This window comes from Gorilla gorilla, chromosome 19 (genome assembly GCF_029281585.2).
Source record: "Gorilla gorilla gorilla isolate KB3781 chromosome 19, NHGRI_mGorGor1-v2.1_pri, whole genome shotgun sequence".
Lineage (NCBI taxonomy): Eukaryota > Metazoa > Chordata > Mammalia > Primates > Hominidae > Gorilla > Gorilla gorilla.
Window position 1 is genome coordinate 25,467,499 of NC_073243.2, and position 25,390 is coordinate 25,492,888.

The window sequence follows — 25,390 nt, forward strand, 5'->3', positions numbered from 1 at the left end:
AGCCTCGCCATTGCAGGGAGACAGAGAAATATACTAATTTTGCATTTAAATACAGAGGAATCCCTCCTGACATTTTGTTAGAAAGCCTGTCATGTGTCGCCTTGCTGCTGTGAGTAATAAGACAGCACAGTCCCCTGGGCTGGCCTGATAATAGTCAAAATACCTTACATGTACACAAGGTTTCCTGGTTTACCAAAAACATTTTCTTCCACCAGCGAAGTGAGGATCAGTATCCGTGTTCACAGACAAGGTCTACCACACCATCAGAAAAAAGCTGGGCTTTTCCAGACTGAGAAGAGTACGTGAAGGTCAGCCTCTCATTCATGTTTCTAGGTGGTAATAGACATCAGGGATCCACAGAGTAGTGAACAGATGTCAGGGATTCCCGCCGACTTGTTGCTAAGGGAACTTTTGTGAAAATGCCCTGAATCCACTCAATCCATAAGCCTCGCTCATTGCTTTAAAGTCCTGTGGGGTAGCCACTGACCAGTCCAGCACACAAGTGTGACAAAGGAGGTGGTTCCTTCTGAGCTGAGGCTGACAGAGTGGTGGGCCAAAGGTCATTTTCTAACACCAGGAGCTACAAATACTGGCCACAGCCCCCATACCAAGGAGGAGGGTGATTTAGTGAAGATGTCAGAAAGCACGCTGGTCTTTTCAGTCACAATTACCCACCCCTCCGAGCCACAAGCCCTAATTACACCTTTTGTAAACAGAGTTGATGACTGACTGAAAAATACTAGCATGAGGGACAAGGTCACACTCATTTTGGGTGATTTTCATGTTGCAGAAAGAAAGGAAAAGGCTCTGTATTAAAATCAATTTGTGTAATATAGCAAACATCTATTAGATGTCAGGGAGCTCAGATCCACTATGTCTATGAATCATCAGCACTGAACAGCCCTGGCCTAAAAAAAGCTGGACTGGTATGTCAATGGCTTAGTGGACAGGCCCAGAGCCAGGCAAATCTGATTTCAAATTCCAGCTGCATCATTTATCACGTGGCCTTTAGAAAGAAACCTCTAGAGTCAAAAAAAAAAAAAAAAAACCCTCCAAGGATTGCGATAGAGGTAGAACTGCCAAGTCTCTGCATTTTACCTCCCTCTTGGGGTTCTCTATCTCATCAGTCTGGCCCGGCACTACCTCCTCACTAATGGATCATCTGTCCCATGTATGTTCTCCCTAGCCTTCTGAGGGAGCTAGTCTGCAATATGGCCCTCGATGAATCATACCTCCCTCATAACCGCACCTGTACCCACCTCCCTTCCAAATTGACTCTGGACAGATCCTGTGACTACTTTCCCAATAGAATGTGGCAGAAACAATATGCCAGTTCTGGGCCTAGACCTTAAGAGGGCCTGGCAATGTATGCCTTTGCATTCTTAGAAGCCAGCTACCACATAACTCCTGAAGAGAAAGGCCATGTGGAAAGGCCCTGGAGAATGAAACACTACATGGAGAAAGGCGCCACATGGAAGAACATCAAGGCACCAGACAGGTGAGTGAAGATGACATTTTGGAGGCTGCAGTCTAGTTGAGCCTCCAAGACTCTGCCCCAGCCACCATCTGATTGCAACTGCATGAGAGACACTGAGACAGACCAGCAGAAGAACCACCCAGCTGAGCCCCGTCAATCCACAAAACCATGCCAGATAATAAGAAATTGTTGTTTTGAAATACTAAATCTTGGAGTGGCTTGTTACATGGCAATAGATAAAACATCATTCCTTAATTATCCATAGCACAGCCCACTCTCTCCCACAGACACTCCTTATCAACTCCTGCAGCACAACTGCATGAACCCAAAACGGGAGAACAAAGGGTAGAGTGAAAAAAATCAAGTTTAACGGTGACCCTCAGCAGCCATTCTAGTTTTGCTAGCAAACAGTGTCATATCCTGTTAGTAACCCAGAAAGAAAGGAAAAGGCTCTTTTTAGGAAAGAGAAAAGGTCCAGATTATCCAGCCAGATCCTGGATTCTAAGAATACCACCTAGTTCAAAGAAAGCTCTATTTTGTTTGCATTCCAATCCCATTGTCCCCCAGAATTATTTCCCAAAAGCTCTGGGAAGTTTTGTAGATGCCTTACAACATTCCCCAGGTCCCTAATTTCTTCTCTCCATTCAAGGAAAGTACAGGCCACAGGAATTCCTGGACCCTATTAAACCCTCCAACCACTGACCTGTCCAGCCACTGGGCTTGTCCTGGTACCATGTCTTTCTCTCCAAATTTTCCCCAGGATGGAGATCTAGGCTTCTCTATCCACCTTCCCCAGGAGCTATTTCTCAGCCTTGATGTACCCCAGAAAGCTGGTGGAAATATTCCCACATGTGGGGTTCCCAGGTCTATGGAGGCAATCTCAGGCCTAGCTTGGAGCTGGCAGAACATGCTCCCACAGCTCCTATCTCTGGTCTCAGGTCTCTTCCTCTACCATATCTCTCAAATGATGTTAAAAAGACTTCTCAGCCGGGCACAGTGGCTCACGCCTGTAATCCCAGCACTTTGGGAGGCCGAGGCGGGTGGATCACAAGGTCAGGAGATCGAGACCATCCTGGCTAACATGGCGAAACCTCACCTCTACTCAAAATACAAAAAATTAGCTGGGCGTGGTGGCAAGCGCCTGTAGTCCCAGCTACTCGGGAGGCTGAAGCAGGAGAATGGCATGAACTCGGGAGGCGTAGCTTGCAGTGAGCCGAGATCACGCCACTGCACTCCAGCCTGGGCAACAGTGCCAGACTCCGTCTCAAAAAAAAAAAAAAAAAAAAAAAAGACTTCTTAATTCCTGTCCCTCGTCATAGCAGAAGAAACCCTCAGGAAAGATTTTTCTAGTTGATTTTATCTAATAACCAGCTGTGGGCCTTGGCTGTAAGGCCTATTCCTTTTCTGGAGGTAGGTGTTTCCCTCTGCCCATCCTTTGAAGAGCTGCACCACCCCCTGAGTAGGAAGAACCCTTGTGGCCAGAGTCCTTGGGCCTACCAGAGACCTCTACACTTCCCTGCCTGTGCTGAGGTTTTCCTGGAAGCTGCTCTCTGGAAGCCAAGTATGTGCTATACCATTTCCTTGGAGTCTTGACCAAAGAGATTGCCCCAAAAACCAAGACCTCCTCCAAGCTGGTCTCCTCCCAAGGCTAGCTGGCCACTGGGTCAGATCTGGTGACTCTCTTGGAGTTAGCTCCCAACTCCCCTCCCCCGTGTATGCTTCCTGCAAAGGCTGGGTCTCTCGGTTCCCCTTGCTTCATCTGAACAAGGAAGATCTCCTTGGGAAGTATCCAGTGTGCACACAGTATTCAGTGCCTCCCTCCCCTCCACCAAGATGGGGTTTCCTAGTATCACTCTTTCTATCAGGGTGAAAGTTCTGCTGGAGTAGGGAGCACATTAGAGATGCCATATTCATCTGTGTACCCACAATCCCATCCCTAGCCCAGGAGGCTAGTACAGTCCATCTGTCTGTACTTGTTTCTCCAACAGCTGCCCTGGCCTTCTGAACTCCATGCCCCCAAGCAAGCTCAGTGACAGCACCACATTGGCTGACATCTCATGAGGTTCGCCCTCTCCAGTATCTACGGGCCCCCTCTCTAGTCTCATGAGTCCGGATGCCGGCCAGTCTACCCACCAGCCTGGGGAACTCTGCATTCTCTGAGTCTGCCCTTCAGGACTCACCCCATCCCAAGCAACTCAGCTTGCATGTCCTCTATCTCTACCTAGCCTTCAGCCTTGAGGTCCAACTTGCTCATGTAGGAGGTTCCCAGATGCCAAGCACCTGACCCACATGCCCCCCTGTTGAAACTGCATCTGCTTTGGCCCTGAGAAGAGTCCCACCCAGTACTTAGGACACAGGACTCGGGCCCGCTGTGGGAAGACCCCCAGCTGGTTCTGAGTAAAGTCACACTTTGGGGTTAGCAGGGAAGATCCTCCAAGTTGTTCCTGGATGCAGCTGTCCTCGTTTTAGCCCTAGAGGTTCAGCCTCCTCTTCGCAGTGCTGTCACCAACATGCTGACCTCAGGGGCTGCGCATGCCCCTTTTCCCCATGGATCCAGACCCTTCGCTCACACGCTGTTTGGCATAGTTGAGCCCGGGCTATCATGTTTAAAAAAGGCACAGGCGCAGGGGGTGATACTCAGCCATCTGAGCTGCTAACAAAACATGCAAGCATTACTAGTTGGGGAGCTGACTTCGCCTCTCTCATATTCAGCTTGCTTGTCTATAAAATGGGGGAAGTACCTCACCCTTCACAGAGCTGTCAGGGAACTGGTGATAATGTGCACATACTGTGCCGAGCAGGTGCTCAGAAGTATTGCTCACGCAGATGGATGCTTCTGTTGCAAGTTACTAGTCAGGAATGGTCTGAGAGGCCCTGAGACACCGGAGATCTCTTACCTTTGTATATGCCAGAGGATGGGACAGACACACCCAAAACTGTCCCGGTTGTTAATTCCACTTGTCCCCTGGCCCTGGTCCATCGTCCCTTTCCCGGAAGAAAAAGCAGCACTCCACTCTTGCTAACTAACACCTACCCAGCCTCACCCCTACACAAAACACAGCTGGCTCAGTCCAGCCAGGGATGCTCCTCACCGGACAGACATCCATCAGCCAAATTTCCACATCAGAATTTCCTGGAAAAGGGTGACCACCCGAAGAACTCCCAAAATACGTATCTATCCCAGGGCTTCAAGCTAGAAACAAGGAGGCCCCTTGCTTCTCATGTAAGAAGCAATACGTTCGCTTTCTTTTACATGCGAATCTCGGGAAAGGAACTGGAAAAGCCAGGGCAGGGCACACCTGAGCCTCTCCTACAAGTAGGGCATCTCCGGATTCTCCAGATACAGAACCAAGAGGGTTCCTGCAACATACTCTGCTGACAGCCCATGAAAGCTCATTCCAGCAGCCCCTAAACTTTGCTCAAATGCTACTGATGCCTTTAGGAGAGATTCTGTTGTTCTCTGGACCTGAAAGCAATCTAATGTACTTTTATAAGGCCAGGCTCTTGCTGACAATGTTGCCACAGGATACATCCTCAGGCGGACTCACCCTGTAACCATTTCACTTCTTTCTTTCTTTTTCCCCCCGATGAATTGCACTGAGCATTCTCAGTCAAAATTTGCTACTTTGTTCTCTGTGAAGTAGGTCAATAGTTAAATTATAAATAAATTCAGCCTCCATGATTTCTTCCGGCAGTGTTTTACCAGAATGTTTAGGAATACTGACACAATTGAAGGTAACTGTTAATTTAGTCTTTACAAGAATCCTGGGGGCAGGCGGGCTTCTAGTAAAGGGGATGTCCTGGAAGGTCACCCCCCCACACACAAAGGACTTTAGAAACTTCGGGTCTCACTCAGGCTGCGACTGTGAGCTCAGTGATTAGAGGACAGCCTGTCACATAGACAATAAACAGCCAGCCGCCTTGCCTCAGCAGGTCCTGTGTAGCCCTGGGGCCAGGCCAGAACCCCAGGAACAAGCCACTTTCGGGTTCTGAGCCTTAGCCTCAGGGAGCTGGACCAGGGGAGCGGACAGTGGCGGGGGGTGCTACGGCACCCCAGGATCAAGCCTGCTGAGGGGGCTCGGGCTGGTGGCCAGCAGGCTCGGCTGACCAGCAAGTGGGTGGCCCCGAGGCGGCCAGGCAGCCTGACCCAAGGCAGCACGACCGTCCACGGGTCATCAGGCTCTAGACTCCGGGGTGGAGACGCGGGGCTGCGGGACCGAGTCGGTGCCACTTTCTCGGACCCCTGATCCTCCGTGCCTCTTCCCAAGACCGCCAGACCCTTCACTGGCCCCTGCCACTGCCGGGAACGCTCCCGCCTGCTCCGTAACTCACACAGGCAACAAGTTCTTGCTTCCTCAGAGCAGCCACGGTGTGCTCCGGAGGCCCGGCGCAAGGGGGAAGCTCCCCGCGAGTCCGCGTTGCCCACGCCCCGAGGGGCGCCCGCTGCCGTCGCTGCCCCCCAGGAGCGTGGAGCTACAGGTCGCGCCGGCAAGGGCTGCCCCTCGGGGCGCCCCTCCGACCGGGACGCTGCGGCATCCCCGGAACGGGCAACAGGTACGCGAGCGCACCGAGGACCGCAGCCCCGGCTCCTACAGCCCCGGCCCTCGCCCCTTACCTCCAGCAACTGCACGTAGCTCGCCGGGAACCAGCCACGGAGCCCGTCCTCCTTCTCGCCTTCCCACCAGCCGCCGTCCGGGACCTGCAGCAGCGTGATCAGCTCGCCCGCGGCGAAGCGCAGCCCCTGGCCGTGCCGCTCCCCGGAGAAGGGGTACAGGGTCCGGCAGCGAGCGCCGGACATGGCCTTGGCGCCCGGGTTCACAGCGCAGCCTGCATTCCCGCCGAGCCCCACGGGCTGGGCAGCGGCTCCGCGGGGTCTCAGGCGCCCGGCGTTCCGGGCTCCCGCGCTCTGGGCGCGCGCCGTCTCTGGGGTGCGCGGGGGTCCTCGGGCAGGCGGGGGACGCGCGCTCCGCGCAGGGAAGCGGAGACTCGTTGGCTTCGCAGAGCGAGCGGCGACGCCCCCGGGCCGGGCAGCTCGCGGATCCTAGCTCTGGGCTGGGGGGCGGGGCTCAGGGGGAGGAGACCCAGGCGCCGCGGGCTCCGGAGACAACTTCCCGGGAACGCGGAACGCGGGCTGCCGCCGCGAGGGCTGGCCGGGGCCGGGGCCGCCCTGGCGCGCGGAAATGCGCAACTCCCCCGGGAGGTGGGACCCGGAGCATCCCCCGCGGCAGGACTCCGCGGCGCGGGAGGGAGCGGCGGGCGGCCGTGGAGAAGGGCTGGCGGCCGGGTGGCCGGGCGGGGGCTAGCTCACTGGCGAGGGGGCGGGCCGGGGCGGGGCCAGGGCGGCCACGCCCGCGGAGGGCTGCGCGCTCCCTCGCAGAGGGGCCTGTCACTGGGGAGAGGGGCTCCCACTCGCGCCCCCACCGCCGGGGAGCGCGGGAATGGAAACGCCCCTCTGTTCTGTGCCTGCTTTGTAGGCCTGGCGGCCCGTGGCGTGCGGGCGGCTTCTTCGAGGTGTCTGCGAGGGATCGTTTGTGGTTGTCATTGTAGTGGTTGAACCTGGGGTTGAACTTGTCTCACCGGAAACTGAACAATGGGTGAAAGACAGGTTTGAAGCCTGGCGCCTGAGCCCAGCAGCCTGGTGGCAGCGTGGCACACTGGAGGGACCGAATGGAGAGGAGACGGGGTCGGAGTTGATAGAATTGGAAACAGTCGATGGGGATAAATGGAGGAAAGGCGAACGGTGAGAGGAACAGCACCAATGCTTTTACTTGCAGAGGGAAGGCCGGCCCAGGGTACCAGCCCTCCCGAAATCGAGATGGGTTGGCTAAAGAGTCTACACTCATGTAGTCAGTCAACAAACATTACCAGGAGGCTGCCATGTTCCATGCGATGTGCCAGGTACTACAAAGATCATTTGGGCCAGTCCCTGCTCCCCAGGGACCAGTGAACCTGAGTGCTGCAGAATGTTGACCTTGAACTGACCGTACAGAAGTAAAAGAAAGCTTGGTTTCTTTGCTAGTCTACTCCATAAAAAATTTTAAAGAAATAAAATAAAGTACATTTTTTAGCCTGTAAATAGCTGGACTCGGCCAGGCGCGGTGGCTCACGCCTGTAATCCCAGCACTTTGGGAGGCTGAGGCGAATGGCTCACTTGAGGTCAGGAGTTCAAGACCAGCCTGGCCAACAAGGTGAAACCCCATCACCACTAAAAATACAAAAATTAGCCGGGCGTGGTGGCGGGCGCCTGTAATCCCAGCTACTCAGGAGGCTGAGGCAGGAGAATGGCTTGAACACGGGAGGTGGAAGTCGCAGTGGGCGGAGATCACACCACTGCATTCCAGCCTGGGTAACAAGGGCGAAACTCCGTCTCAAAAAAAAAAAGCTGGACCCTTTAATACGCCTGTATACCTCTGTCTACTCCTTCCCCCCTCCCCCAGTCACCTGTGGCTCCCTATTGCCTTTTAAATTTGGTACAAACTTCTCTGCCTGTACATTTCAGGCCCTCCACAACGCCTCCTCTAGCTTCACCTCTTACTATGCCTGCCTAGATATCCATTACAAAACCAGTCAGGCCGGGCTCCAAGAACCTGAAGATCTTGCGCACCTGTCTATGCTTTGAATCAGACCCTGGCACAGAGACTTTCACCTAGTTCAATGGTTCTCAATCCTGGCTGCACATTACAGTCATTATGCAACTTTTTAAAAATACTCATGCCCAGGCTTTAAGAGTCACTATTGAGCCCTAGTCTGCAGCTAAGCCATCTCACCTGAGCAGCCTCCATCTGTTCTCTGGCCATGGGCAAAGTGACACATGCAGATTATTTGTAATAGTCCATCAATTGCAAAGTCTTGAACATTCGCTTGGCCGAAAATATAAAGAAACAAACTCTTGACCGCAGTCACCACTAAGAGTCCCTTAAAGCGGAGCTGCATAACTTCATATCAAAAACAGTCATTAAAAATAGCTGGCCCAATGAAGTTTTAAAAGAGATACAATTCCTTGTATCAGGAAAATATGTGACTTCCAGCAGGCTGTTCTGAGGCTTCATTCCTGATGATGTGGCCTGAATCAAGGTAGGACAACTGATTTCCAGCCATCCTGCAACCCCGAATTCTCTGCATGCCCGTGAGGAACTGTGATCCAGTTTGGACTTGAGAAATCGCAGCCTACACAGCATGCCATACACTCGAGTTCTACGTGACCCACCTCAAACATTCCTGCAGCAACCAAAAATGATAATAGCTGTTAATTTCTCCACTTAATTCATTTCATTCCTGTAATCCTATGAGCTGATGAGGTGACTGTTGTCCCAGTTTTCAGGTAAAGAAACGGCTCAGAGAGTGTGACTTGCTCACCATCATACAGCTGGTCAACAGCAGAATCAGCTTTGAACTCAATTCTAGCTTATTGTACACTGGTGTTGCTTTCTGTAGTCCCCCCTGCCAGTCAGAAAGCAGGTATCCTAGTGACTCACCCACAAATGGCATCTTAAGAGAAAGTTCTCTAGGCCGGGCACAGCCTGTGAGAGCTTATGCCTGTAATCCCCACACTTTGGGAGGCCAAGGCGGGCGGATCACGAGGCCAGGAGATTGAGACCAGTCTGGCCAACATGGTGAAACCCCATCTTTACTAAAAATACAAAAATTAGCTAGGTGTGGTGCCACTTGCCTGTAATCCCAGCTACTCAGGAGGCTGAGGCAGGAGAATCGCTTGAACCTGGAAGGTGGAGGTTGCAGTGAGCCGAGATCACGCCACTGTACTCCAGCCTGGCAACAGAGCAAGACTCCATCTCAGAAAAAAAAAAGAAAAGAAAAGACTCTCCGGTGATACCCAATGTCAGTCTTCATAGAAATAAGACTGGACTAGCAGTTAGTGGAACTCCTGTTGCTGATCTCTTATCAATCAGGTAACCTCCAAATCCTCAAGTCTTCCCATACCTTTGGGTCTATTTCCCCGTCTGTAATTGGAGATCGAATCCAGTAACTGGAATATGGGAATTTAAATGGTTAAATGTAGTTAGTGGTTAAATATGTTGGCTCTGGACTGCCTTTATTCAAACCCCATTTCTGCCACTTTCTAGCTGTGTGCCATTGGGTGATTTACTTACGTCTCTGAGCCTCATTTTCCTCATCACTACAAGAAGACAACAGTAGGGTTAATATCATAGAGTTATTAAGAAGATTAAGTGAGGAAGCATGTAAACTGTTTAGAGCAGTGCCTGGCACATTAAATGCCCCTATGTTAGCAATTGTTTTTATCTATCCAGTTCAAGGGTCCTGGTGATTTATTACGTAACACTTCTTTTTTAACTAAGATTTCTAGAGCAACAATAGAAGAAGGAACTCTTACATCTTTGGGATGCCACAAATTTTGTAGAAACACACTTTGGCTTTCTGTTTTCTCCCAGGATCTTGAAGGAAAGATAAATTCCTCCCTTATCAATTTTCCCTCCTGCCTGCTCCCTCTCTGATTTCTATTACTATCTTGAAATTGTATTTAAATCTTTAATTATTTTTGCTTTTTTTTTTTTAAATTGAGACAAGATCTGGCTGTATTGCCCAGACTGGAGTGCAATGGTGTGATCTTGGCTCACTGCATCCTCTGCCTCGCGTCTCAAGCCATCCTCCCACCTCAGCCTCCAGAGAAGCTAGCTGGGACTACAGGTGCACACCACCATGCCTGGCTAATTTATTTTTCCTTTCTTTTTTTTTTTTTTTGAGATGGAGTCTCGCTCTGTAGCCAGGCTGGAGTGCAGTGGCACTATCTCGGCTCACTGCAAGCTCCGCCTCCTGGGTTCATGCCATTCTTCTGCCTCAGCCTCCCCAGTAGCTGGGACTACAGGCGCCTGCCACCACGCCCGGCTAATTTTTTGTATTTTTAGTAGAGACGGGGTTTCACCGTGTTAGCCAGGCAGGTCTCAATCCCCTGACCTCGTGATCTGCCCGCCTCGGCCTCCCAAAGTGCTGGGATTACAGGCGTGAGCCACCACACCTAGCCTACTTTTGCTTTTTTAAAAAATAATAATAATTATTAAGTCTTATTTTACTGGTTAAACTGTTAGTAACTCAGGAGAGGGATAGCATCTTTGTTTTAAATTTCCATCTATCTTTTTTTTTTTTTAGACTGAGTTTTACTCTTGTCACCCAGGCTGCTGTGCAATGGCATGATTTTGGCTCACTGCAACCTCCACCTCCGAAGTTCAAGTGATTCTCCTGCCTCAGCCTCCTGAGTGGCTGGGATTACAGGCATGCACCTCCACGCCCGGCTAATTTTGTATTTTTAGTAGAGATGGAGTTTCGCCCTGTTGGCCAGGCTGGTCTCGAACTCCTAACCTCAGGTGATCTACCCACCTCTGCCTACCAAAGTGCTGGGATTACAGGCATGAGCCACCATGCCTAGCCTATCTATCCTTCTTAAAGCCTAACGTTGACTCATACAAAAAGCAGGCATTCAGTACTTCTTGATCTTTTGCATAGATTGTTTGGACCCTGTTCATATTTAGATTTTCTACTTGCTAAGTTGTTGTATAAACCTGTGTCAGAGCTTTCTCTAGACACTGTGCATTTGATAGTTATGTGGTGGCTGATATTTCATTTCTACCCAAGACAACCTTATACACCTTTCTATCAGCCTATGGATGGCAGAGAAATGGAACGGTTTCCATTTCTTTACAATATTAAACATAGCCAGGCATGGTCGCTCATACCTGTAATCCCAATGCTTTGAGAGGCTGAGGCTGTGGAATCCCTTGAGGCCAAGAGTTTAGGACCAGCCCAGACAACATAGTAAGACCCCTGTCTCTACAAAAAATAAAATAAAATAAAAAATAAATAAAATAATTTAGCCACAGGACGTGGTGACATATCCCTGTGGTCCCAGCTACTCAGGAGGCTGAGGTGGGAGGATCACTTGAGCCTAGGAGATCGAGGCTGCAGTGAGCCATGACCACACAACTGCACTCCAGCCTGGGCAGCAGTGCAAGCCCCTGTCTAAAAAAAAAGAAAAAGGAAGAAAAAGCAAATTAAGCATAAATTTACCTAATGACCCAGCAATTTCTTCCGAGGCATCTACCTAAGAGAAATGAAAACATATGTCCACACAAAACTTGTAGTGAATGTTCATAGCAGTATTATTCACAGAAGTCAAACAGTGGAAATAATCTAAATGTCCATCAGCTGGTGAATAGATAGATAAGATGTAGTATGCCAATACAATGGAATATTTACTCAGCCATGAGAAGGAGATATTGATTCACGCTACAACATGGATGAACCTCAAAGACATTATGCTAAGTGAAAGAAGCCAGACACAAAAGGCAACGTATTATATGATTCCATTTATATGAAACGTCCAGAAAAGGCAAATCCACAGACACGATTTAAAAATTAGTGGTCACCTGGAGTTGGAGCTGCAAACAAGGAAGAAAGAAACAAACACAAGGTTTCTTTGGGGCGATGTAAATGTTCTAAAATTAGTTTGTGGTAATGATCACACAACACAGTAAGTCACCAAACTGTACACATAAAACAAGTAAAATTCGGGGCATATAAATTATACTTCAAAAAATTGTTAGTGTTGAGCAAAAATCAAAATTCATAATGATCTTCATCACCCAACAAGAGTTATCTTTTTCAACTCATGTGTGCTATTTCATTCAACAACAGCTCGAAGAGGTGTTAAACACATATTAGGAAATGGACAGTGTGCTGGGCCTAGGGATAGAGAGATAACTATGACAGCTATATAAAGAATACTGGCTGAGCATGGTGGCTCATGCCTGTAATTCCAAAGCTTTGGAAGGCTGAGGTTCGAGGATCACTTGAAGCCAGGAGCTCAAGTCCAGCCTGGGCAACATAGTGAGACCCCATCTCTATAAAAAATTTGCCGGGCATGGGGGCATGTGCTTGTAGTCCCAGCTACTAGGGAGGCTGAAACAAGAAGATCATTTGAGCCTAGGAAAGCTATGATTGTGCCACTGCACTCCAACCTGAGTGTCACAGCAAGACCCTGTCTCTAAAAGAAAAAAAAAGAAAAATAGGTTTTAAAATAAAACAATTCCTATAGATCAATAAAGAAAACATAGACAACCCGACAGAAAAATGGGCAAAGAACTTGAACAGGCATTTCACAAAAGAAGATATCCAAATGACCTATTGGTCATATTAAAAGATGCACGACACCATTAATCATCAAGAAAGCATGATTTGCTTTTCTTTGATTTTGATTAAATCATAAGAAGGTATCAATATACACTCAGAAGTGATGAAGATAAAAACAGAACAGAAAATACCACATATTGGAGAGGCTGTGGTACACCCAGAGCTGTCATACACTGCTGGTGAGAGCCTGTTGGAAAATTGGCAGTATTTAGCACAGTGGAATTGAGTGTTCTCCATAACTCATCTAATCCCCTTCTAGGCATATAACCAACTAAGATACGTTGATATGTCCAACAGAAGATGTATAACAATGTTCATAGCAGCACTATTTATAACAGCCCCAAACTGGAAACAACCCAATATCCATCAAACTAGAATTGATAAATTGTGACATATTTATACAATGGAAAACTCTACACTTAGAATAAACAGGCTTGGTACAATGGCTCACATCTGTAATCCTAGAATACCGGGAGGCTGAGGTGGGGGGATCTCTTGACACCAGGAGCTTGAGACCAGCCTGGTCAACACAGTGAGGCCTCATCTTTACTAAAAATAAAATAAAATAAAATAATTTAGCCAGGCATGATGGCATGTACCTGTAGTCCCAGCTATTCAAGAGGCTGAGGTGGGAGGATTGCTTGAGCCTAGGAGGTTGAGGCTACAGTGAGCTGAGATCACACCACTGTACTCCTGCCTGGGTGACACAGTAAGACCCTATCTCAGAAAAAAAAAAAAAAAAGAGAGAGAGAGAATAAACAAACTATTGCTACATATAAGTGAATCCCATAGATGTAAAGTGGAGCAAAGAGCAAAAGAAGCCAAACACTAAAGAGCAGAGACATCATGATTCTGAGAGAGGAGGAAGGAAGAAACCAGTCAGGCAGGCAGTTAGGGTGGGTCCTTGGTAAAATTATTTCAAACAAAAGAACAGCCTGAAAAATCAAACTGCAGGCACAGATTAGGGAACTTGCACAGGGTGGCTTGCCTAAGACATGCCAACAGCCACATAGATAAGAAAGGCTACACAGGGGACTTGCCCATGCCCGCAATGGAAAATTCCACCCCCTGACACATGCGCAGTAAGAGGAACAAAGCAATGGGGAGTAATTCAAGCTAAGGAGCCCCATGTGCACTAGGAGGATGAGGCAGAGCTACCAGAAATTCACACCTTATACAAATGAGAAGCCCAGCCCTCACTGGTTTCTTATAAAAGCCTCTGTATTCGACTGTGAAACGGCAACCCTCTTTCAGGCCCCCTCTCTGCAATGGAGAGCTTTCTCCTTTCACTTATTAAACTTTTGCTCCAACCTCACCCTTGGTGTCTATGCTCCTTAATTTTCTTGGTCATGAGACAAAGAACTTCAGGTGATACCTTGGGCAACACCAAGGTACACCAATGCTACATTGGGTGCATTGGCGAGACTGTAACAATTCCATTTATATGACATTCCTAGAAGTCAGGAGAGGAGTTATTTTGGGGAAAGGTAGTGACGGCACAGGGGTGTCTAGGTTGCTGATAATAATCTATTCATTGATCCTGTTGCTAGTTACATGAGCTGTTCTCCAGTCTATATACTAATTTGTGCGCTTCTCTGTGTGGATGCTATTTTTCAATATGGTTTGTTAAAAAATAATAGTATTGGGGGGAGGGGGGAGGGACAGCATTAGGAGATACACCTAATGCTAAATGACGAGTTAATGGGTGCAGCACACCAGCATGGCACATGTATACATATGTAACTAACCTGCACATTGTGCACATGTACCCTAAAACTTAAAGTATAATAATAAAAATAATAATAATAATAATAGTATTCTGGCTGGGTGCGGAGGCTCACGCTTGTAATCTCAGTACTTTGGGAGGTCAAGGTGGATGGATCACCTGAGGTCAGGAGTTTGAGACCAGCCTGGCTAATATATAGTGAAACCCCATCTCTACTAAAAAAATACAAAAATTAGCTGGGGATGGTGGCGGGCACTTGTAATCCCAGCTACTTGGGAAGCTGAGGCAGGAGAATCACTTGAACCTGGGAAGTGGAGGTTACAGTGAGCTGAGATCATGCCACTGCACTCCAGCCTGGGTGACAGAGCAAGACTTCATCTCTCTCTCTCAAAAAAAAAATAATAATCACAATGGTATTCTAATCTCAAAGAATTTGTAGTCTAAATTCTACAGAGATGCTTTCCAAACTTTTTTGACTGTACACCCCTATCAGTAAAACTCCCGGAGATATCTACTTCTATTATCTATGAATTAAATAGATGAACCACTAAACTAATAAGCATATTATCATAGAATTAAAAATTTAAAAAGGTAATATTGAAGTAGATGTAATATTCAAATAGCAGTTCTAATATTGTCCTCCTGCACCATAATGGAAGTTTTATGTACTTCTCAGTGATCTTGAGAATCGGTTTCAAGAAGATACTGGGAAGGGAAAGAAAGTTAATATACTGAAAATAAGCATTTTGGAATCATGACTTCAGAGAAATAAATGGGTCCAGTTCTCCCCTTGGAGTCCAGAAGAAACCTGGCGTTGGGCCTCCATGGAAGAGGAAGTGTGAAGAGTTCTATCCATCCCTTCCTTGATTTTCTCATCCAGAATCTCAGCCAGAGTTCCAGCCAAAGATTCTGAAACTTAAGCGTGTATAAGGATCACTGGAGAAACATGTTAGAAAGGATGCCTATTTTTAGGCCGCCCTCCCAGAGATTAGTGGGTCTGGGATGGGACCCAGGAATCTGTGTTTTCAACAAAATCCCCAGAGTACTGTGGGGTTTTCAGACCATATTTCAAAGGTTGTTGGGCCAGGTGCAGTGGCTCACACCTGTAATCCCAGCACTTTGGGAGGCCAAGGCCGGCAGATCACTTGAGCCCTGTAGTTTGAGCCCAGCCTAGGAAACATGGTGAACCTCATCTCTACAAAAATACAAAAATTAGGAGCTGCGATTGTAGCAGAGCACTCCAGCCTGGATGACAGAGCAAGATCCTATCTCAAAGGACAAAGTGGGGGGTTATTTTCAGGTATTATTCGTACTCTCAGAGTGTATTTGTTTATTTATTTATTGAGATGGAGTCTTGCTCTGTCGCCCAGGATGGAGTGCAGTGGCGCCATCTCGGCTAACTGCAACCTCCGCCTCCCAGGTTCACGCCATTCTCCTGCCTCAGCCTCCCGAGTAGCTGGGACTACAGGTGCCCGCCACCATGCCCAGCTAATTTTTGGATTTTTAGTAGAGATGGAGATTCACCATGTTGCCCAGGATGGTCTCGATCTCTTGACCTCTTGATCCACCCACCTCGCCTCCCAAAGTGCTGAGATTACAGGTGTGAGCCGCCGCGCCTGGCCTAGAGTGTCTTCATTTATAAGAAGGGTTTACATTGGCATCTTGTTTGGCCAGGCCCACCAATGTTTAAAAAGGGGGGAAGGAGGCTGGGTGCAGTGGCTCAAAGCAGTAATCCCAGCACTTTGGGAGGCTGGAGGCAGGTGGATCACTTGAGGCCAGGAGATCAAGCCCAGCCTGGCCAACATGGCAAAACCCCTTCTCTGCTAAAAAGTACAAAAAGTAGCTGGCTGTGTGCCACACGCCTGTAATTCTAGCTACTTGGGTGGCTGAGATACGAGAATCGCTTGAACCTGGGAAGCAGAGCTTGCAATGAGCTGAGATTGCACCACTACACTCCAGCCTGGGTGACAGAGACTCTGTCTCAAAAAAAAAAAAAAAAGTAAAGAAAAAGAAGAGAAGGGAAGAGGAAGCAAAGCTAGAGGCAGACAGAAAACAGTAATAGATCAAAGAGGAAAGAAACAATTTGGGGAACAGGAGACAGAGAATATAGAATAAGAAAAGAAGAGTAGGATAGAAAAGAGAAGGGAAAGGGGCAAGAGAGGGGAAGGGGGTGGGAGCGTGGAGAAGAAAGAGAAAACAAAGCCCAGCCTTCTCCCAGGTCTTCCAAGATCTCCACCCACTCCCTCACAAACACAGCTTCCCTGGTGTAAGCTAAAGGTTTCATTTGCAGAAGCAGCATGAAGCAAGAGAAAAGGAGAAGGGAAGAAATAAGTTGTGTGACCAGAAATAACACAAACTGAAGTCTGCTTTTTCACTGCTATTGCTTGGTGGGTGTGGAAAGGAGTTCCAGCCCCATCCTCACTGTTCCCTAACAGCAGCACAGAAATATGGAAATGAGATTGCCCTTTGGGAGTAAATAACAGTAAAATATCCACGGAGGAGCCCAGCTGAGCAGAGATATGCAAAGCCACATAAAGAGACAGAAAGGCAGAAAGTCTCCAGGGCCAGGACCCAACTCCGATGTGACGCCGCTATTAACATATCTGAAGCTTGGAAAAATCCACCCAAAGAAGGGTGGGCTGTCTAAGAAAAGCTTAGAAAAGAAGTTTACGAAAATTGCTGTCCCTCCCTGGCTCAGTGTTATCCCTCCTTGTGGCTCCTTTGCCCAGGGCCACACGGTCCCTTCATTCTTGAAACACACACACACACACACACACACACACGCAGGCACGCACGCAGAACTACCCTTGATTACACACCCAATCTGCTTCTCTTGCCCCGAAGACAAGCCAGATCCTAATTTTCCCAGCACTGTGGCAGAAACTGAGGTTTTCATTTGTAGGTGGTGTCCCTCTATTGTGTAGAAATGGTTCTCCAGTGTGCATTAAAAGCAGCTTAGGTTGCTGGGCACGGTGGCTCACGCCTGTAATCCCAGCACTTTGGGAGGCCGAGGCGGGCAGATCACGAGGTCAGGAGATCGAGACCATCCTGGCTAATACAGTGAAACCCTGTCTCTACTAAAAATACAAAAAAATTAGCCAGGTGTGGTGGCGGGCACCTGTAGTCCCAGCTACTCAGGAGGCTGAGGCAGGAGAATGGCGTGAACCTGGGAGGCGGAGGTTGCAGTGAGCCGAGATCGCGCCACTGCACTCCAGCTTGGGTGACAGAGCAATACTCCATCAAAAAAAAAAGTAGCTTAGGCTGACATAAATCCCTGGGGAATCTTGAGCTTCAGAAACAAACAAAATGCACAGGAATGACCTGGCCATGGGTTCTTGGCTTTTTTGTGGACAAAGGGGCTGGCCAAGGAAGACTGTCAGGAATAGCGCATTTCTTTCTCAGAACAAATCCCCGGCACGAGTCTTCATTCTTTTGAAGATAAAAATAAATTCGGAATTAATCACAACAGAAAAGGAACAGTGTCTTCAATGACTATAATTAGTTCTCTGTTTATTAATGAAGACTCCAATGATTAGGCTCATCTGAGTCCCAACTGTTTTGCTTGGTAATTACACACCTAAGACAAGGGGTTTCACCTCTGTAAACCTCAATTTCCTCATCTGCAGGACAGGGATGGGGGGACCTATTTCATTAGGCTGTGGAAAAGATTGCAGAAAGCCGTCTGGGGGATGTGGTTGGCCGAGAGTCCAGCTGTGGGGAATGTACAGTGTGCCTTCTGCAGAGAACTGGCTTCAGACCAGAAGAAACTTGACTTGATGTATACAGAAGCCAGCATGTTCTGTGGAAACTTCCAGGCCTGGTATCACAGGGAGTAGGGAGGTAGAGGGAATGCTTATTTACACTGTAGACTAATAAAAATTCCTTCCAGAGCCTCTGGGTACAACCTGGATGAGGTAATAGAACGCACATTTACATACCTGTGGACTTCCCCAACAGGATCTCCCTGTCAGACAAAGGAGGATTTCCCAAGCCCTTCCCACAGTCACCTGAAGGTCAGAGGCTGAGAAGCAGGAACGAGTTCTTGGGGACCTGTGGGGCAGCCTGGACACTGGGCAGAAAGGGCTTCATGAGAACCATCTTGGAAATGAAAGGGCACATGGCTGGGGCCTCTCTGGGCAGTCAGAGTTAAAATAATAACACAGGGAAGCCTGGCATTCCCAGAGGCCAATATCCAGATGCTTCAACAATCTGGAATTCGGCCGGGCGCAGTGGCTCACGCCTGTCATCCCAGGACTTTGGGAGGCTGAGGCGGGTGGATCACCTGAGGTCAGGAGTTCAAGAGCAGCCTGGCCAACATGGTGAAATCCCATTTCTACTAAAAATACAAAAATTAGCCAGACGTGACGGCATGTGCTTATAATCCCAGCTACTCAGGAGGCTGAGGCAGGAGAATCACTGAATCCAGGAGGCAGAGGTTGCACTGAGCCGAGATCACACCATTGCATTCTAGACTGGGCGACAGAGGGAGACTCCGTCTAAGAAAAAAAAAAAATCCAGAATTCAGTGACGACTGAGCAAAAGGAATTTTGAATAAACAAGGTGAAAAGTGTGTATCATGTTGTTCATTGTTGAAGGGAGCAGTAGGGAAATGGGGTTCATGAGACTATCTTCTCTACTTGTTTATAGGTTTGAAATTTTTCATAATAAACAAAAGGAAGGCCAAGCGTGGCGGCTCATGCCTATAATCCTAGCACTTTGGGAGGCTGAAGCAGGAGGATTGCTTGAGTTCAGCAGTTCAAGACCAGCTTAGGCAACCTAGTGAGACCACATCTCTCTACAAAAAATTAAAAATTACTCGGGCATGATAGTGTGTGTCTGTAGTGCCAGCTACTCCGGAGGCTCAGGCAGGAGGGCCGCTTGAGCTCAGGGGTTTGTGGTTGTAGTGAGCCGAGATTTTGCCACCGCACTCCAGCCTGGGTGATAGAAAAAAAAAAGGAAATGTATGCATCTTAGCTTACTCCATATACCTACTCCTCTGAAAGACCATCAGAATCTCAGTTAGAGCCTATCCACTCACAGTTTTCAAACAATTCTAACAACAGATTTTTTTAATCTAGCATTTTTCAGATAATAATGTTACCGGAAAGGGGTCTCAATCCAGACCCCAAGAGAAGGTTCTTGGACCTCAAGCAAGAAAGAGTTCATGATTAGCCCATAGAGTAAAGTGAAAGTAAGTTTATTAAAAAAGAAATAAAGAATGGCTACTCCATAGGCAGAGCAGCGGCTTGGGCTGCTCGACTAAGGATACTTATAGTATTACTGGATTACATGCTAAACAAAGGGTGGATTATTCATGAGTTTTCTGGGAAAGGGGTGGGCAATTGCCAGAACTGAGGGTTCTTCCCCTTTTTAGACCATATAGAGTAACTTCCTGATGTTGCCATGGCATTTGTAAACCGTCATGGCGCTGGTGGGAGTGTCCCGTAGCATGCTAATGCATTATAATTTGTTATAATGAGCAGGGAGGACCACCAGAGGTCACTTTCATCGCCACCTTGGTTTTGGTGGGTTTCGGCCAGCTCCTTTACCACAGCCTATTTTATCAGCAAGGTTTTTGTGACCTGTATCTTGTGGCAACCTCCCACCTCATCCTGTGACTTAGAGTGCCTAACGTCCTTGGCTGGGCGGGGTGGCTCATGCCTGTAATCCCAGCACTTTGGGAGGCCGAGGCGGGCGGATCACAAGGTCAGGAGATCGAGACCATCCTGGCTAACACAATGAAACCCTGTCTCTACTAAAAATACAAAAAATTAGCCAGGCGTGGTGGTGGGCACCTGTAGTCCCAGCTACTCAGGAGGCTGAGGCAGGAGAATGGCGTGAACCCGGGAGGCGGAGGTTGCGGTGAGCCAAGATCTTGCCATTGCACTCCAGCCTGGGCAACAGAGCAAGACTCCGTCTCAAAAAAAAAAAAAAAAAAAGGAAAGCCTAACATCCTTGGAATGCAGCCCAATAGGTCTTAGCCTTATTTTACCCAGTCCCTATTCAAGATGGAGTTGCTCTGGTTCAAACGCCTCTGACGATAATGTATGGAAGAAGATATCGACAGCAGGAAGGAGCACCAGCTGACAACAGATTGACACTGGCAATGAGGGGTGGGGATAGGGATCAGAGAGAATCATTTTAAAAGACTCAAGAAAACAAAAGGTGTCTAAACCAGAGCTATTTAGCAACCATCAAGAACCCCTTAAGATGTTGGCAATCAATATTCATTAAAAGACGGAGCGCTACTCCTCAAATATAAACAATTATGCAAATATAAAGTACTATAAGAATGACAATGACCCTCAATCATTCCATTTTAACAGTCAAGGCACTGTGTAATACTTTCTTGAATAATCTTCACCCATAGTGGTTAAAGGATTTCAAGTTATTTCAAGTGTTTGTAAGTGTCCAAAGACACAAGCACAACAAATTTAGCTTAAAGATCTTAATTGGTTTTTATTTGTGATTCTAGAATTGGGCACCACTTCCTTCTTACAGAATGAGTGTTCCCACGAGCTGAGCAGAGGAGGTTGGTTTTATATTCAGAAAAGAGCTGGGGAAAGCAGAAACAAAATGTGGACTGCTATTTCCAAGTTAAAAGACCAGGCACGGTGGCTCACCACCTGTAATCCCAGCACTCTGGGAGGCCGAGGAAGGTGGATCACTTGAGGCCAGGAGTTCCAGACCAGCCTGGCCAACATAGCGAAACCCCATCTCTATTAAAAAATACAAAAATTAGCTGGGCGTGGTGGCACATGCCTATAATCCCAACTACTCAGGAAGCTAAGGCAGGAGAATCACTTGAAGCTGGGAGGTGGAGGTTGCGGTGAGCTGAGATCTTGCCAGTGCACTCGCTGTAGCCTGGGCGACAGATGGAGACTCCATCTAAAAAAAAAAAAAAAAAAAAAAAAAAGTTAAAGGTTAGGCCAGGTGCAGTGGCTCACACCTATAACTCCTAGCACTTTGGAAGGCCGAGGCTGGAGGATCACTTGAAGGCTGGAGCTCCAGACCAGCCTGGGCAACATAGTGAGACCCCGTCTCTACAACTTTTTTTTTGAAATTAGCTGGGTGTGCTTGTTCACGCCTGTGGTCCCAGCTGCTCAGGAGACTAAGGCAAGAGGATTGCTTGAGCCCAGGAGTGTGAGGTTGCAGTGAGCCCTGATGGTGCCACTGCATTCCAGCCTGCGCAACAGAGTGAGGCCCTGCCTCCAAAAAAATAAATAAAGATTAAAGCCAAGGGCTCTTGTTTATCATGCCAGCTAAAACTGGCCTGTTTAGGGGATTCTCTCTCTCTCTCCTGGTTTCTCAAAAGGTCAGATAAACAACTTAGCTTCTGTTTGGTAGCGTGGAACTTTAGCATGAGTGACTCCATTTTGGTTTGGTCTGTTGGGCCTGGTACAGGAGCTAGTGCAAACCAATGGCTTCCTATAAATTTGTGCATATTAGGTGCTTCCTACTGGCCTCCTCACTGCAGCCACCCTAGAAATCTCAGCATATATTCTTTAAGGCACTCACTAAAAGAATAACCCTGGCCAGGCATGGTGGCTCATGCCTGTAATCCCAGCACTTTGAGAGGCTGAGGTGGGCAGATCACCTGAGGTCGAGAGTTTGAGACCACCCTGACCAACATGGAGAAACCCCATCTCTACTAAAAATACAAAATTAGCCAGGCATGGTGGCACACGCCTGTGATCCCAGCTACTTGGGAGAGGCTGAGGCAGGAGAATCACTTGAACCTGGGAGGTGGAGGTTGCAGTGAGCAAAGATCGCGCCATTGCACTCCAGCCTGGGCAAAAAGAGTGAAACTTCGTCTCAAAAAAATAATAATAATAATAATAACCCTGACTTGTGAGCAACCATTTGCCCTGGACAGAACTTCAGAAATTAGGGGTAAACTGGGGATGGAAATAATTCTGAAGAAAAGCTGCTACTGGAGAAATTATTGCTAGTTATTGCTGATCATGTATTACAAACATAAGTGAAAGGAACAGTTTTGATTCTTGGACAAATTCATTTGTGTAGAACAACTCATTTTCTAACTAAAATGAAATGAGATGGCTGTTAATATTGGTCACCTGGGGGAAGAGGCCGGGCGTGGAGGGGGCTGGTGAGAAGAAAATATCCTGGCATTGTTTCATTAGCTACATTGAGCTCATATTACTTTAGTAATCTAAAAAAGATTAAAAGGGAAATTAAGTATTCATAATAAGTAAGGAAATAATGAACATAGATTTTTGTACCTGTGGCCCTTCACCAGGTTAGTTAGGAGATCAAGATACTTTAGCCTATGGTGAGTTCCAACGTCCACCTCCGCTCTCTTGATGGGATCTGAACCTACTGGCCTCCTAGTTTTCTTGTGCGGTAGCTTGTAACCTTAAACTCTGATGCTTGGCTTTCGTGAAAATCTTATGAAAGCGATTGTCCTACAGGAACAACTGTCTGCTAGTGAGTTGGTATTAGATTTAATCATGCAAAAATATCAATGCCAGATCATTTTTGGTCTATATGCATAGTTTAACTTAACAGTTTCTTTCTTCTTCTTTTTTTTTTTTTTGAGACGGGGTCTTGCTCTTTCGCCCAGGCTGGAGTGAAGTGGTGTGATCTCGGCTCACTATAACTTCCAACCCCCGGGTTCCAGTGATTCTCCCGCCTCAGCCTCCCAAGTAGCTGGGATTACAGGTGCCCACCACCATGCCTGGCTATTTTTTGTATTTTTAGTAGAGATGGGGTTTTGCCATGTTGGCAAGGCTGGTCTCGAACTCCTGACCTCAGGTGATCCACCTGCCTTGGCCTCCCAATGTGCTAGGATTACAGGCGTGAGCCACCATGCCCCGCCTAACTTAATAGTTTCAATGCAACATCCCCATCCACAGTGAACCCCAACGGATAAAGTGAGGCCTATGGAAGTCTCCAATTCACCCAGTCCCTGCCACATTCCTTACTGCCACCCACGCCACAAAGCATTGCCTTATGTTATGCTGGATGAGTGACATGCACCACCAGCAGCTCTCCAGAATTACTGAAAGCCTGTGAAAAAGGTAGATACCTGGGACCAACTCAGGAGATTTTGAAATAAGGAGATCTGGGTGTCTGTATTCTTGTTTCCCAGGTGATTTTTATGCACGGGTCCGGCCCAGAACCTTAGCATAGTGCGATGCTTCCCACGCGTTACTGCATGTTAGCATCACCTGGCGATTTCAGAATGGCTGGGAGTGACAGGCATCCATATTTTTATTTTTATTTTTATTTTTATTTTTTTTGAGACAGAGTCTCGCTCTGTCATCCAGGCTGAAGTGCAGTTACACAATCTCAGCTCACTGCAGCCTCAACCTCCCTGGTTCAATCATTTCTCATACCTCAACTTCCCAGGTAGCTGAGACCACAGGCACCCACCATCACGCCAGGCTAATTTTGGTGTTTTTAGTAGAGATGGGTTTTTGCCATATTGGCCAGGCTGGTCTGGAACTCCTGACTTCAAGTGATCCGCCCGCCTCAGCCTCCCAAAGTGCTGGGAGTACAGGTGTGAGCCACCGCACCCGGCCGCATCCACGCTTTTAAAAGATCCCCCAATTATGTGAATGTGCGGCCAAGTTTGGGAACCACTGTCATAGTGAATGACAGTTTGTTGACCTTCATTTCCAGAGGCAGGGTCACCTGTAGCCCAGACCTGAGCACGTCATCAGGGAGTAGGAACAGCACAGGAGGGCAAAGATCTGCCCACATGGATGACTCTGGTTAGGTCCTGGGACAAGCTGACCCTGTTCTCTAGGGCTGGACTTGCTGGCTTGGCCCACCTGGCCACCTGGCTGCCTGCCTGCCTCCAGGGATGGAACACCTGCTGGGCCTCGCTGCCCCAGCCCCCACTGTTTCCTGGGCAGCCCCGCCTTCCGCTGCCCACTCCGTGAGGGATACGCGCTTGGGAGCTGCTTCCCCTGCCTGGGAGTGCAGCCCAGGACCCACCAGGGAGCATGTTGCCATGACGATGCTGGCAGCCTGCTCCCCAGCCCCCTTCTGCCACCGTAAAAGCCCCGTGGAAAATCAGAACTCACAGGGCTCTTCTGACTGCCTGGACTTCTCCACAGGAAAGGGATATGGGAGCTTTCTCCCCTCTGTGCCATTTGCAAAGCTGGAGGAGGGAACAACAGCCTCAAAACAAAAATGCAATTTTCCCACTTTATTGAGATACGTAAAGAAATCAATTTTCTTTTCTTTTTTCTGTTTGTTTTTGAGATGGAGTCTCATCCTATCACTCAGGCTGGAGTGCAGTGATGCAATCTCGGCTCACTGCAACCTCCGCAGCCCGTCTCCTGCCCCTCCCCCGGGTTCAAGCAATTCTCCTGCCTCAGCTTCCCGAGTAGCTGGGATTACAGGAGTGTGCCACCATGCCCGGCTAATTTTTTGTGTTTTTAGTAGAGACAGGGTTTCGCCATGTTGGCCAGGCTGATCTCAAACTCCTGACCTCAGGCGTTCCACCCGCCTTGGCCTCCCAAAGTGCTGGGATTACAGGCGTGACCCACTGCCTCTCACTCCCTATTTTCTTATCACAAGGATTATCCACTGCAATTATTGTCATGATGTTTGTCAAGAGAAAAATGGGGAATGTATGAAGGAGAAAGAGCTGTTTCTCTTCAGGTGGAGAAGAGGCAGGAACAGGGATAAAGCAGAGGAAGCACAGCAGAGGCATCAAAGGGTGATTTCTAGAAAAGTGCCATTGAGTAAAGAGGATGAGACTGAGGCTGCCTGGAGCAGGGCTGGGTAGACTAATAAAGAAATCAAGGAGGACCCCTGGTAGAGAATTTGGCCAGGAAATAGGTCTGGAAAAGAGAAGACTGATATAGAGTACTCTAGTTGTCTATTGCAGATTATTTCAAAATATGGTGGCTTAAAACAACAATAAATAGTGCTTTTTTAAAAAAATCGATGCTATTCTTGTTTATATTGATTTTAACTAATTAATTACATTTTAGAGGTAGAGTTTCACTATGTTGCCCAGGCTGGTCTCGAACTCCTGGACTCAAGTGATC

General features: G+C 48.0%; 1 protein-coding gene across 1 annotated transcript in view; it reads right to left on the reverse strand.

Annotated features, from left to right (window-relative positions):
• Positions 1-6,802, reverse strand: part of GAS7 (growth arrest specific 7) — a 289,087-nt gene extending 282,285 nt beyond the window's left edge. Inside the window, exon 1 of the mRNA XM_031003186.3 lies at positions 6,093-6,802. Within this exon, the coding sequence (XP_030859046.1) occupies positions 6,093-6,275 (183 nt within the window). The 5' untranslated portion in view covers positions 6,276-6,802. The remainder of the gene's footprint in view (positions 1-6,092) is intronic.
• Positions 6,803-25,390: the final 18,588 nt, after the last annotated feature.